The sequence below is a fragment of the Euprymna scolopes genome, chromosome 34 (assembly GCF_053919585.1).
Source record: "Euprymna scolopes isolate OS-2025 chromosome 34, ASM5391958v1, whole genome shotgun sequence".
NCBI lineage: Eukaryota > Metazoa > Mollusca > Cephalopoda > Sepiida > Sepiolidae > Euprymna > Euprymna scolopes.
Window position 1 is genome coordinate 54,141,794 of NC_136515.1, and position 16,055 is coordinate 54,157,848.

Genomic DNA, 16,055 nt, shown 5'->3' on the forward strand with positions numbered 1-16,055 from the left:
ATTCCAAGATCCAAATATTTACTTTTCATGCAAAACAGTTCCTTTGGCATGTTAAAATTTTAGTACCTTTTTTACAGATCCATTTCGTTATACAGAAACAAACGGTTACCATTATGTCAATACCGTCTCTTTTCGTGCATACACTCTTCAGAAAAATTAGAAATTCTTTGCTTAGATAGAAAAAATTCATGACAATATAATGCTGCAAGAAGAAAAAGGTCATAGAATACTCAACATCGTGTGTGTTGCAATATTTTGGAGTAGTAATGGGGTATGATCCCACACAGTCGGACGATTCTATTTATAAACGATGCTGCTAAGAACTGACGAATCAAATTAATTCACGTTCTGCTACAAACCAATCAGAAACCAGAATTGCTTCATAAATATTAAACCTTTTCTGGAGCAATTTCACATGTTCTTTCCCGGGTTTCGACACGGTAAGAATATTTTGTTCTGTGGAACTGTCTACTACAAACAAGTCACCTACCAGAACTTGTGTGTAACAGTGAACCATCTGAAACTGTTCTGAAACTCAAAATGGCTTACACTTCTAGAGCGTGTTTGTTTCGGCAGCCATCTTTGTTCATATTGTAACGCTAGACAGGTTTTATTCAACATATGAATTAAAGTGTTTTGAAAATTTTTTATTTTATAAAGAAATTACTATTATTAGTAGTAGTATTACTTTAGTATATACATATATATATATATATATATATATATATATATATATATATGAATTTTTTCATTTAAAAAATTTTTTTTAAATGTATTCCTCACAGAAAACTATGTCCCAAAAAGAGATCATGAAATCCATTTATAGACAGTCTGCAATTTTATATGAATTTTCTTATGGGAATGAAACGTGGAAGATACTGTGTGGTTTAATTACATATATTTTCATAAATTACTACCTAGCTCTACTCATTCTTCGTATTGAGCACTCTTGAAGTAAATCCTGAAATTTGATACATAAAACATATCCTCTGATAACATTATAGATACATGATATATATATATATATATATATATATATATATATATATATATATATTGATTGATTGATTGATTCCGATGCAATTACCAATTCTGCACTAAATTCCCGATTCCGATACTCTTGCTGATTCTGATTCCGATTCTTTATAAATCCTTAAATATGTAACTATAGTTATTTTTTTCCATGATTATCCTAAAAACACATGTGTTAAATGGGTAGATATTTTCCTGAACATAAAAATACACTTGTGGGGAATGATTTAATGATTTTAGTTTTACTGGTAATTTAAAAATCAATTTTTTTTTTAAATGGCTTCTAACTTTGTCTATGAAAAAGAAAAAAAAAATTTTGGTGAATTTTCTAATGTTTAATAATGGTAGTTAAAGAAAAAAAAATTTTGATTTTAATACGTATTAGTTTTTTTTACATATAAATAAATTTAATTAAATTACAGGCGTCCAAAAGTTAAGGAACGAGGGAAATTCATTATGAAAAAATATAGAATCCTTTCAATATTTAGTGAAAATCCCCTTGTTTTCAATCACACTATGGCATCTTTTGCTGCAAGACAGAACCAATCGTTCACATGTTATAGGTGAAATATTATTCCAGGATGTTTTTATACATTCCCATAAATCATCAAGATTTTTGGGGTTTTTTCTGTGATCTTATCACCAATAATTTTCCAAACATTTTCAATTGGATTCAGGTCTGGGCTCTGAGCTGGCCAATCCATAACGCAAATATTGGATCTATTTAGCTCTTCTAAAACTATTTTTGCTTTATGGCACGGTGCGTTGTCTTGCATAAAGATATCAGAATTAGAAAGATTAGGTACCACATGTTCTCTAATCAATTCTCTGTACATTCGGGCATTAACTTTTCCAGGCGTCCAAAAGTTAAGGAACGAGGGAAATTCATTATGAAAAAATATAGAATCCTTTCAATATTTAGTGAAAATCCCCTTGTTTTCAATCACACTATGGCATCTTTTGCTGCAAGACAGAACCAATCGTTCACATGTTATAGGTGAAATATTATTCCAGGATGTTTTTATACATTCCCATAAATCATCAAGATTTTTGGGGGTTTTTCTGTGATCTTATCACCAATAATTTTCCAAACATTTTCAATTGGATTCAGGTCTGGGCTCTGAGCTGGCCAATCCATAACGCAAATATTGGATCTGTTTAGCTCTTCTAAAACTATTTTTGCTTTATGGCACGGTGCGTTGTCTTGCATAAAGATATCAGAATTAGAAAGATTAGGTACCACATGTTCTCTAATCAATTCTCTGTACATTCGGGCATTAACTTTTCCATGAATTCTCACAAGGGGGCCAGTTCCTTTTGAAGATATCATGCCCCATACCATTATACTGCCGCCTCCAAATTTTACTGTACTTTTAACGCACTTAGGGGACAGTCTTTCTCCATTTTTTCTTCTGACATGTGGTCTTTTGTTTGATCCGAAAAGATTAAATTTAGATTCATCAGTAAAATGAACATTTTCCAATTTTTTTTCTTCCCACTTGTATTTTTTGCATGGCTTCTAACTTTATCTATAAAAAAGGAGAAAAAAATTTGGGGTGAATTTTCCAATGTTTAATAATGGTAGTTAAATAAAACATTTTTTTTAATTTTTAATACATATTAGTTTTTTACATATAAATAAATTTAATTAAACTACTGGACGCTACTGTAGATTTTTTAATTCATGCAGTTTTTGTATTTATTATTTTAGAGCCGATTCTCTTCCAATTATTACAATATTACCATGTATAGAAAAAATGCAAAAAAAATAACGTTGTTTAAGTTATGACTTTAAATTGATGCATGCATAGAAAAATCGTGTATAATCGACTTATTCAATTTTAATTCTATTTTTACCGCCTGAAAACCAAACCGAAAGTGTTACAGATCCAAATATTCTATATATCAAATTTCAACTCTTTATACCAAGTATTCAAAGAGGAGTTTGGTAGAGACTTTTCGCACACATCTTGACTAGGTCACTTTATAGTAATACTTGATCGGTCGTAAAATACGCATAAATATGATACTTTTATTAATACAGAAACTGAGATATGTGCATGCAAGTATTATGTTTTTTCTAAACAATTCACTTTTTCTAAGTAAAAAAAAAAAAAAATACTCAAGCTGAGATCAAAACCAAAACCTAAAGACATTGAGTCAAGTAGGATAACCATTAGACCAGCTTGACACGACCCTTTAAAAATTGTTTTCAAAAAATCTTATTCTTAACATAAAAAATCTGTCATGTTTCTCGACCGCTCATGTGCAGTCATGAAACAGTTAACAAATGAATAAAAATTGGACAACCCTTACATACCAATTTACTAATTTTTACCTCTTAACATCCCCTTTTTCTGGATGAAAACCGATTAAAAAGTTTTCTACATGTCTGAATATCCTCTTTGTGCAATGTTTTGGTCAATGTAGCCTTCGACCTTTGTCAGGCATGTTGGTCGCCATCTTCGAAAAGAAAGGAGAAAAGTTACTGGCTCTGTAGACGGTTTCATATTCTTAGAGTTGTTTTGTTGTGGAGGTCCAAGATGGCAACCAACATGCCTGATGAAGGTCAAAGGCTACATCGATTGACACGTTACACAAATCCTTGTAAAAAACAAAAAAACACTCAAGATGAGAACAACAGTCCAATCAAAACCAGTAATACAAACAATCTGCCCTCATCTCAAAAATTAAAAACTGTTCTTTTTTTTTTTTTTCAGGTGATGGTGCCAATGATGTAAATATGATTCAGACTGCTGACATTGGCATTGGTATCTCAGGTCAAGAAGGAATGCAAGCCGTGATGGCGTCTGATTTTGCAATGGCCAGATTCCGGTTCCTTGCACGTCTCATGCTCGTACACGGCCACTGGTGTTATCATCGCTTCACACATTTCATCATTTATATGTTTTATAAAAATCTTGTAAGTGAAACAACATTGTTTTCGTCACGGTACTTGAGAAGGTAGCCATATTGAACATGAGACATAGAAATCCAGTAGTAAAAATTAAGCTCATGTATCAGGAAATGATGTCATGTAGAACGTCTCAAGTGACACATAGCAAATAAGCTAGTCTAATTTTTTCTGTTTGGTGTTTTGTTTGAAAGAAAACTAGATATGTTTTTAGATTGCTTTCTCTGATGTGTTTGTAAAACGAAATATAAATCTATCAGATTAGGCTGTCTGAAGATATCGTCTTTCTGACCTAAAATGCACAAAACATTGATGTTATTGGGTTTTTTTTATCCTTGCAAAACTCAATCATGTTCTGCAAAGCGAAAAACAAAAAAAACAGTTTTTTTTTTTCAACGAAACAAGCAAACTGAATACCATGAATAAAAATTTGAAGGGAAGAATAAGCAATTATCACTCTTTTGACCTTGCCTCTGGCAGACAGGTGTCAACGCTAACTTCCCCTTTTCCTCTTCTGTCTGTCTCTCTTTTTCCTTTGTTTTCCCTGGTGACACGCGACAGTGAGGACGTGTAACACACACTCAGAGTGTGTTTTACACACACAAACCGATTCTGTAATGAAATGAACTTTTGTGTACTATCCAGCCTTATTGAGGTATTTGCCAATCATTGCAAAATCATGAACAAACAAACTCTACAATCCATGAATTACCTCGGTAACAACATTAAACAAAATATTTAAAGTGATTGGACCTGAAAAGGATTGATATGCAGTAAAACAAAACAACCAAACCAAACACGATGAATAAATATTTGAAGACATAAACAATTTAAAACATGAGAACATTTTTCCAAAATTATTCAATTTGGCATTAAATAAACTGAAAAGTCATAAAACAAAGCTACTATACTAAAAAAAAAAATTACATTCTAAAATAGAGTACTGTTGCCACATCTGGTGAGGAGCTACTTAGACTACACTTTCCTGCCTTAATACGGTACAAAACCAGCTTCGATATCTAGTGTGTGATGTCCCGTTCTCCTCCCCGCTTCCTCTTTCTCACTCGTCTATTTGCAACCACTGTCAACAATTTCCCTTACATCACATCTGTGTCTAAAACCAAATGGAAATTCCATGAGCAAAGTTTCTTTCCTATAACTATCCATCTGTGGAACACAATACCGCAGGGCTATTTCCCAGCTGACTAACACATGTTTCACTGTTACTGATCATCATGGTGTTGTTTCACAGGCCACTTTACACTCGTTAATCTTTATCCTCAATTGGCCTCTGGGCCTTCATAAGCAGTGATCGCCAAACTCGCCAACTAAAAAAAGATCTGGTCCAAATGAGTGCTCTGAAAGAGTTAATTGATATCAAGTACAAAATTGATTTTACATCAGTAAGAGGAGACAATACAAAAAGGGGAATATTCGAAACAAATTCTTTTATCTTATCATTTTCAGTTTATTTATTACTAGTTGATGCCGATGTGTATATGGATTGGATTATGCACAGACGCCATGTTGATTTTTCTTTAACAGATTTTGTAAACGTTCAGCAAAAGTAAACCATTAATCCTAAAAATAATTCTGAACTGCCAATCAAATTGCTGGAAAACCAAGATTCAAAGCAAAAGGGAGCAGTGATTCTTTATGTAGAGGAATCATAATAGGACAAACGAAACAATTATTGTCTTTTTTGAGAGGTGAAGCCAATGAAGTAAATTTCCCAGTGAAAGATGGGAGAGTACTAATAGATTTTTTTGACAGTGAAATATACTCCTACTTTAAGTATGACTTCTTTGGGAGAGTCAGTTTGATCGGAATTAATGTAATAAATTATAAAATTCAACAGAAATTACTTATTTTCTGTAAACATTCATCAGGTCTGGCAGGAAGCATGAGCATATTGGAATTATGTTTGGTGCCTCTATTTATAGTCCTTTGATGTTTAACTGGAGAGAGAAAAATCACCTTTATTATATTAATATAGATAGATAGATACTCCTAGAGAGACTAAGGTTGAAGAGTCTGATATACACTGGTCCCCTTTGTTTGGATTTGAAACCGTTAGTATAGATGTTGTTCTGATCATCTGTAACACATATATGAATAAATATAGTAGATAGATAAATAGATACTGAAATCTCTAGGCACTCTGTCAAAAGATTTCTTTAGATCTACAGAAACAAAATACAAAATAAAAAATAAAACGAATAACTGTTCCAGCAAATCAACCTGCATACTTGACGGTACGAAATGTTTGTTTCGTTCTTCTTTCTTTGTAGGTTTCTACATTTGCTTTGTTTTGGTATCAGTTATTCAGCGGTTTCTCCGGCTCCTTACAAATGGGCAGCATCTTCCTCATCCTAGAGCACGTACTTTTCACTTCGTTACCACCAATTCTTAACGGCATCCTCGACAAAGACCTCACCGCTGAAGTTTTGATGGCGTACCCTCATCTCTACAAACAAGGACCAAAAGGAGAGGTAAGCAACAGATTTACAGCTTGGATTATTTGGATTATTCAGATTATTTGGATTATTGGATTATTTGGATTATTGGATTATTTGGATTATTTGATTATTTGGATTATTTGATTATTTGGATTATTTGGACTATTGGATTATTTGGACTATTGGATTATTTGGATTATTTGGATTATTGGATTATTTGGATTATTTGGATTATTGGATTATTTGGATTATTGGATTATTTGGACTATTGGATTATTTGGACTATTGGATTATTTGGATTATTTTGATTATTTGGATTATTGGATTATTTGGATTATTCAGATTATTTGGATTATTGGATTATTTGGATTATTGGATTATTTGGATTATTTGGATTATTGGATTATTTGGATTATTCAGATTATTTGGATTATTGGATTATTTGTATTATTTGGATTATTGGATTATTTGGATTATTTGGATTATTGCCTTAGTAATGTGTATTCTGCCTATATCTTTTTGTCAATCATGTTTCTATTTGCATCTGAACAGAAAAACTACAATACCACTTTAATTTTTTTTATCTTTCATTTTGGTCTCTTGGTTTACTGGATTCCAGGACAAAAATTCATCTAGTCTGATGGAGTATCCAGCTTCGTGCTATTACTTGAGGTAATATCACTTGAAGAAGGTGCACCATTCCTCGGAAAAGCTGTGGAGTAGCCATAATGAGGAGATCTTATTTGGGCAGCGAATACGAAATGTGATTTTGAATATTTGATCAGGGTTTACTTCTATGGAAAAATTATCCTCATGCCAGATTGTTCTGACAAACCCCTGTACAGAGAGACCTTAGACACTCGAGGACAGTGTCTAGTAGGCATTCAAGTTCTCTCTTTTTTATAGTATATACATCGTAGTGATGGAACGATTTCAATATTTTTTCGATTCCAATATAATTATTGATTCTGATTCCAATAACAAAAGCAAAAAGAAAAAAAAAAAAAAAAAAAAAACGCAGCCACAGCATGCAAGTAATATAGGCTCCTACCGCTCCTACTGAAAAGGTCATTAAATGGCGTCAATTTAAGTTCGTTCATATAGAAATGTTCCGATATTTGAAGTTTTACTTATTACAAAAGGAATAATGAGTTCAGAATATAAATATACAAAAGTTATTTTTAAAAAAAAATCAACTAAAAATTTGTTTTCGCCGGTTTTACTTTTTCTTTCTGTTTATTCATTTTTTATTTGTGACTCACCGATAATATATACAAAATACACATTGGGAAATTTGTACATACATGTATTAATAGGATAGCACATCTTTTTTTCTTCCGAGTGACTGTCGTTTAATTGTTACTAGTGGGACGTACTCGGCGTTGCCCAGGTGAAGGATATTGGCACAAGGACGAAGCGATGTTAAGAATGGCTTCCATGTGATTAAAATAATAATAAAAAAAAGGATAGAGAGAGGTGGGTAATTTGTTTTCCACACTAACCAGAGGATAGTGAATTCAATGAGTTGGTGATTAACTTTTGCTCGGATGGAGGATATTGGCACAAGGACGAAATAAAAAAAAAATAAAAAAATAATATAGAGAGAGAACTGGGATCGAACTCAAAAACGTAGTGTAATTAGTTTTCCTCGCTAACCATTAGGCCAAAGAGGATAGTGAATTCAATGAGTTGGTCATTAACTTAAGAATCATAGGAGTCGCCACGCATACGCAGAAATGAACGTTGCTTTTAAACCTGGCCGGGGGTCAGTTAAGCTTCCCGCTTTCTGTCATGGTATTTATTTGCTTCCCCACGAAAGCAAATTAGACACAAGGTCGTTTTTAATGTGGGAGAAAAACCAGCTCCCCCAAAAAAGGGGGCACTCTGGTAGTATCCAAAAAATAGTCATCATCTCAGTATGAACGGTTTCCCCTACATTGACCGAGAATCAGACAAGCACAAAAAAATTAAAAAAAACACTTACTATAAAAACAAAACATTTCCGAAGTAAACAAATATTTTTTTCTTTTAATTAAGAGAACATTTTCTTTTTATGTATGACATGTATTTTTTTTTTATATTCCCAATATTTAAAAAAAAAAAAAAAAAAAAGTTTATTTTTTATGAAAATATATAGCAAAAAAAAAAACAGCTGGTACAATTTTTCATGCCTAAATATCACACAAATAAAGAATGAGCAAGAGCAGTTTTTGTACTTAAATATTACCGCATATTGTAAAGACGAAAAAGTGTAATTCAATTCTTCTTTCCACAAAAATACTTTTTCCGGGTTGGAATTTTCAGTTTAACAGATTTTATTGGATACATTTTAATCAGATTGGAATTTACAAAAGAAAAATTTGAATTCACTTTATTTTTTGGAATTTCTGAGTTGAGGATTGGTAATTTATATATATATATATATATATATATATATATATTAAGTAATGTGATTTATAATTTAAAAGTTTTAAAATTTTTAAAATTTAAAAATCAAAATTTAATTAAATTAAAAATCAGTTTCATAAGAAGGAACAACAACAAAGTCAATTATCTGTACGATCGTTTCGGAAATCCGTGCTTTTTATTTGTGGTATAATTTCACTATTACATTAAAATACACTTAGCTCTTTAGACTATTATTCTAATCTCCTTTAAATTTATATATATATATATATATATATGGTGGGGGGATTATCTAGACTACCGTTTTCATCTTGGATATTATTCTCTGTTATTTCCGATTGATGTAACTTCTGACATTCTTCAAGTGTATCTTGCTAAACTCAGGAATTTGTCTGCCAAACTCTGGAAATATGTATGGAATTTTGAACAGAAACCTTTATTTAGCTCACAAGAGGGAACTTGGTCTTGTTCCATCAGCCATGACTGGGTAGAAGTCTTAATTCATAATTGTATTCTTAGTATGACCAGTATTGAGGATTGAACTTTCGACCCCCAGTAGACTGTCACTGTTTTTATTTTGTTGTTTTGTTTATTTTTTTCTCACTCTTTTTTTGTTCCAAACAAGGTATAATGCCACTTGGGTATGAGGAGTTACTAAGTAGGATCATGTCTACAGAGGGACTACATAGGGAGCTAAGCTGCGAGATGTCTATTCATGTTATATTTAAACCTCTGCATGTCAGTACAGTTAGGGAAGCAAGAGAGCGGGAGGGAATTTCAAACACGAGCAATGCAAAGGAAGAATTTAGGGACCGTGACCAGTGAAAGGGTGGGATTTTTCTGATTGTCAGGTTAGTTGAGAGTATGTACCTCTCGAAGGGACACAAGTGCTAGGAGTTCATCAGAGTGGATTCTATTAATGTGCTTATAAAACAGGCAAAGGGAGAATATTTTTATCGGTTGCATCGAAAAGATTCCCAAATTCGACAAGACAGGGTTCACACGGGTTTGTAAAGACATTAAATTTCGAGCTTTGTCTTGAAAAAAAACTTATTTCTATTATTACTTTGAAAAGGCATTGAAAATATGAGAAATGTCCCAAAAAGGGTTTGAAAATCGTATTATTCATATTCAGTAAAACTTTGTGTTGGATTATTTAAAATACTTAAAATCGAAAGTGAAATTGAAAATCAAAATAACTACTATTAAAATATTTTTGGGTACTTATGCACTTTTGTTACCGTGCTGAAATAACGTTATTATTCAGAAAGCCATTCTTAACATGGAGAGGGGAGGGTATTTTTTTAACTATTCTGTACTTTCAACTAACAATTTATTAAATAAAAAACTGACATATGTAATACGTACCGTGCTGAAATAATGTTATTATTTAGAAAGCCATTCTTAACGTGGGGAGGGTATTTTTTTTGTAACTATTCTGTACTTTCACCTAACAATTTATTAAATAAAAAAAACTGGCAAAAACAATTTATTAAATAAAAAAAACTGGCATGCATAATACGTACCATGCTAAAATAATAACGTTATTATTTAGAAAGCCATTCTTAACATAGGGAGGGAAGGGTTCTTTGTAATTATTCTGTACTTTCACCTAGCGATTTAATAAAAAGAAGATATCGTAAAACTTGAATTTGACTTGAAAATACTATTTAAAAAATAGCACGGTAACAAAAGTGCATAAGCATCTATTTTTTAAATATTAATTAAAATATTAGTTGTTTGGTTTATTATATCAATATATCTGTAATATAAAGCTGAATGTCTGTGTATGTGTGTGTGCGTGTGTGTGTCTGGTCATGAATAGGCTCCTATATGGTTGACTATTTTAAAAAACTGATTGCATATAATGATAGAAGATGTATCGCGACACAGGAATGGGTATGTTTGATCTAGCAGAACAGTGGTTCATTAAAATTGTGGGATCTGCGTTCGCGCCTGGTCCACAAAGTATGGAAATAAAAAATTTCAAAATTAAAAATAAAACGTTTACAAGTGTTTTTGATATAGATGTACATAAGAATACCTTGATAAGTATGTTTTAACTTAAATAGGGATGGTATAATAAAATTGTGGGGTCTGCGTTTCGCGCCTGGCCTCCATAGAATGGAAATAGGCACAAACTTTAATAAAGACTTTTCATATCTATCTGTGTAAGTATACTTTGATAATTATGTTCCTGCTTGAAGGAATATGGTATAATAAAATTATGGGGTGTTCGTTCGCACCTGACCTCCATAGAATGGAAATATGTCACAAAATTTAACAAGGTTTTTTAATATAGATCCACAGAATATTGTGATAAGTGTTTCAGTGTGAACAGGTATGGTATAATAAATTATGGGGCTTATCTATTTTATTTTTACTTTCATCATATTTTGCTTTGGTTTTGATACCCCCAAATTCGAAGCTATCTCTTTACAACCCTTCCTTTTCATAACCTATCATACTTTCATAAATCAGAGTCCATTTTCTGTAGGCTGTTTTTAAACCCAGTCAATGACGGGTACTTTTGCTAATATGTATATATATATATATATATATATATATATATATATATATATATATAAGCGATAGAACGATTCCAATATTTTTCCCAATTCCGATACAACTATTGATTCGGATTCTTTATAAATCTTTAAATCTATGAAAGTGTTATTTTGTTCCGTTTACTGTAAAGACACATCTTAAATGTGCTTATATTTTCTCCAAAATAAAAAAAACACTTCTGAGGGGATGATCTGGAGATTTTAGTGTCACTGGAAATTTAAATCATCAAATATTTATTATTTTATTATAACTACAAGCAGTGAAATATGTTTCTTAAACCCCAAAATCAAATAAAAGAGATAATTTAAGGAATCGGTTTTGGCATCGGAAAATAGGCTCAAATTTTTCTGATTCTGATATCCCAAAAAGCTCTGATTTTTTTTCAATTCCCGATTCCGATCAATCGTCCCAACACTAATGTGTGTACATATACACCAAATTTTGTTTGGAAAAAGCCTTGAAAGTGAAAATTAAAAGAAAGAAAGTTCGATGTTATATTGACTGAAACGCTGTGAGAATGACATCTAAGCTGAGAAGAGAATTCCAAATAATACAATTTTTCACTTGGTTAATCGAATTTAATAATATTTATCTAAGATATTTTAATGAAATCCAATTTTCCTGAGTTCAAAGAATTTTCGTATATATTTCAGTTGTACACAAAATGGACATTCCTTGGCACAATTTTGGATTCCCTTTATCAAAGTGTCGCAATGTATTTTATCGCACATTTGGTAAGTTGGAACTATTTTATTATTTTGAAATAATTTGTGGACAAATGCATGATTTTATTTTCTATTTTATTTTGAATCCCTATCCCATTTGAGGAATTTTGATAACGCGCAGAAACCTTTCATTGGTCCCCACCCTTTCTCATAGACATGATTGGCCGTCTTAGTGAGGTATTAGAATCAGCCGACTGCCCCCTCCCCTGCAGAGGTTAAAATCCCCTCGAAGGGGTCGCCTGTTGACCGTGTGTGACGATCTGTGATACCTAAAGATGAGATCCTGGTGGCTGAATAGATCATGCCCAGGACATTATAAGGGCATGAGCCTGCACTTTGGCCCTTACTTGGGCTAGACGGAAGCTTGGATAGGCCTGATCCAGTCAATCAGTTGGTCATGTCTTGCTCTAAATCTGACAAACACAGTCTTTTCTATAAATACTATTATGGCACGTGTTCTTCAGAATTGTCTGATTTATTCCCTGCTTCCTTTGTTCCAGCTCATTTGACTCGTTGGTCTAGTGGTCTTCATCAATTCAATATTTTGATACCTCGTTGTAATACGGTTTCCTATTCCAGTAGCTTCTTTTAAATAACTGCAGACTTGTGAAACTCTCTTCCTGCTGATTGTTTTCCTCCTATTTATAACCTTGGTCTTTTCAAGACTAATGCCAATAGGCATCTCCTGTCTTTGCGATAACCATCTTTCATTCTTGTTAGTTACTTAGAGCAAGTGGCTTCACGCGTTGTCTGGAGCGATTTCCATAAAAAAAATATTGAAATTCCACAAACAAAAAGTAAAAATGTCCGCTATGGCAAAATAAAACCATAAAAAGTAAAGAAACGAACATAAATGGTTTTAATGTCGTTCGGACCAGTTGAGGATACGTCTTTGACAATCAGTCTAGCAGTGGCTTTGTTGTTGTTTGACGAAGATATGATACTGTTCAATCCTAGATCCCCACTCCCAGGCTTTACCGTCTCTTTGAGAAGGGGTAAGTTTATTGATAATCGCCTGAGTAGCCTCTATTGGTGAATCCTAATAGGGCTGCTCTAGCATTTTTTTTTTTTTTTTTTTGTGTCTGCCAGAGTGCACTTTACCTAGTGCCCTGGCTTTTCAAAACCTCACCTGGGCTTGTGTCTAACATCCTGCAGAGGAGGTAAATCACGGCATAAACACAGTTCTCAATAACAATAAACTTTATTCATATGAGAAGAAACTTCTTGTTGGAGAAAGAAGTTATGACTGCGTATGCCAGTCTGAATGGTTTAATTGCTTTCAATTGACATAAATTTGAATGTGATGCTAAAATGAGATAACCCCTGGGGCGGTAGAGAAAGTAATAATAATAAATAATAATCAGTGGTGTCGACTCTCACTCATATCCGAGTATTGGGTTAACATTTATGAGTAGTTTACAGGAAACCCGACGTTGCCCGGGATTGAATGAGGATCAACAACTGTTCCACCCTCCCATATTCTTGTTGTCATCGAAATCGGTAGAATCGCCAATTTTTCAATTAAATCGATTAACTGCCTGTTCTAGTCAGGGACCCATCTAGTGTACTAGGAGGAATCTACACGTACAGCCTTGCACTGAATTAGTCCACAATTCATTGTAGTTTACATTGCACTGTAGAGAATCTACTGTTGATTTTTTTTTAGAATTATTTTTATATTTAATTAAAGTTTAAAATACAAATGTCAAGTATCATGGTTCAGTTGTATTCTAAAACAACACATCAAGTACATTTACGTAAAATTTAAAAAAACAAAATCGGCCCAGCCATTTTGGAGACCATAGGGTTAGATATATATAAAAACATATCAGTGTGCTGGAATTTTTTCATTCTAAACACATCGCAATAATCCACAATGTAGAAACTATGCATAAAAAAAATTAAGTGTAATAATTAAATGAAACCAATCATCTCGTAAGAAACCATAAAAAATGAATAATTAATTAACACTCGTTTTTCAAAGGAATATGCAAATTAGTTAACCTTCATGAGGTCGCTCACATATCCATAACGTATATAAAGAGTATATTAAAAAGATTGCCTTAATAATTTTTAAATAGAAAAAGTAGGCTTTTAATATCAATGTCAACGAAAAAAAAAAACTCAACTTTATAAGTATATATAGAGATATATAAGTATATGGTTTATTAACACACATTTGACGAAGGGGAATATTCTCAGAATATCATATAATATGGAACTTCTATCAGACCACACTGACGCAAGTAAGGATATAATTTAATGTAATAGGAGTATAAAAAAACATGTACACACATAATATATTATTTTTAACGGAATCCTTTGAATAATTTGTGTATTTATTTATTTCCTGACTGTTATTCTCTTCTTCATAGTTGTTTATTGTGTCATCACAATTCGGCCAACTCATCCTCTGGTCTTCTTCAGATGATTAAGGCCCTGTCGGTGGGGCATTGCCCCCCCCCCTGCAAAGGATAAAAGTCCCTCAATGGGAGTCCTGAATATGACCTTAAACTATATCCAGTGGTGAGGCCCTAGCTTGTGGGCTTTGGGGAATGTGGAACCACCCTTTAATTACCATTGCTCCCAGGTCCACTCTGACCCGGAGTGGTAGTACCTGTTAGGGTCCCAACTATGGGGTAAATAGAAACCGACGTGAAAACAACAAATATATTCTATTAAAAAAATTTTTTCTTCAAAATCTTTGGATTCGGCATTAAATAACCCAAAAAGGGTTGATATGCTGTAAAACAACCAACCAATCAATCAATCAATCAGATGATTAACCGTGACAGGGCCCATAGCACAGTGGATAGAGGCATTGAATCTCTACGGTTCCAAGTGCGCATTGTCTGAAAATAGCGATTTCAATCCTAACCAAAGCAGGTCTGGGATTTAGTTGGCCAAAACGTGGGAAGACAACAACTATGGAAGGCAGTAATTACTTGGGATACAGTTACAAGACTCAGCATTCCTATCCCATCTTGGCTAATCACTTGAAGAAGACCAGAGGATGAGTTGGCCGAAATGTGGTGAAATAACAAACTATGAAGATGAGGATAACAGTCCGCAAATAAATATGTACACACATTTTGTATTAATACAAAAAATAGAATGTGCACAAGTCATTCCATCATTATATGTTTTAATTTGTTTGAGTTTTCATCTATAAGTGACATCTCTGCATTATATTGCATTCTATTCACTATATATACACATTGAACAATGCTTTAAGCAAACTACACTAACATCATATATTTAACTTTGGTTTTTCCCTAGGCTTATTCAAAGCCTCATTTTGAAAATGGTAGAAATGAAGAAAGGAAAACATAATATCATTATTTTACTTTAATAGAATAATCCATATAATATTCTGCTTGTTCTGCCCTTAGTTGATCCATACGTTACTCTTTGAAAAATGGCCAAATACGATTTTTGAAAGCCAAACTGGTTCAAAAAAAAAAAAAAAAAAAAAAAAAGCCAAATTCGTGAAATTTGGTTTTAAAAGGGCTAATCTGGCAACTTAGTACAAGAGTATGAGAGCAATCTCCTTTTGATTTAGTCTCGTTTTCGAATATCATTATAATAATATATGATCGTTTTTGTAATGGTGTTAAGAAAGGAACGTAGTAATTTCGATGTGCAGTGGTTCTTCACCAAAGAAAGATGTCAGCGAAACATTATGTAAACAAACGGATAATTCAAAAGAAACAGACCAAATAAAAGAAACAGACCAAATAAAAGAAACAGACCAAATAAAAGAAACAGACCAAATAAAAGAACAAGAAAAAAAAAGCATCGTCTGCCAAGAGATGCTGGACTAAAGGAGTAAATTAAGTATTGTCTCTTACAATGTAATTTTATTATTTGTATTGAACTATGTAGCACAATATTACTTTCTGAGTATTTTTTTTTTTTTGTTATTTTACATGGTGGTCACCACTTATCAAG

General features: G+C 32.6%; 1 protein-coding gene across 1 annotated transcript in view; it reads left to right on the top strand.

Annotated features, from left to right (window-relative positions):
* Positions 1–16,055, top strand: part of LOC145259203 (phospholipid-transporting ATPase VD-like) — a 297,081-nt gene that overhangs the window by 266,604 nt on the left and 14,422 nt on the right. The window contains exons 18-20 of the mRNA XM_080117034.1: positions 3,753–3,955; positions 6,238–6,438; positions 12,033–12,113. Of these exons, the coding sequence (XP_079973160.1) occupies positions 3,753–3,955; positions 6,238–6,438; positions 12,033–12,113 (485 nt within the window). The remainder of the gene's footprint in view (positions 1–3,752; positions 3,956–6,237; positions 6,439–12,032; positions 12,114–16,055) is intronic.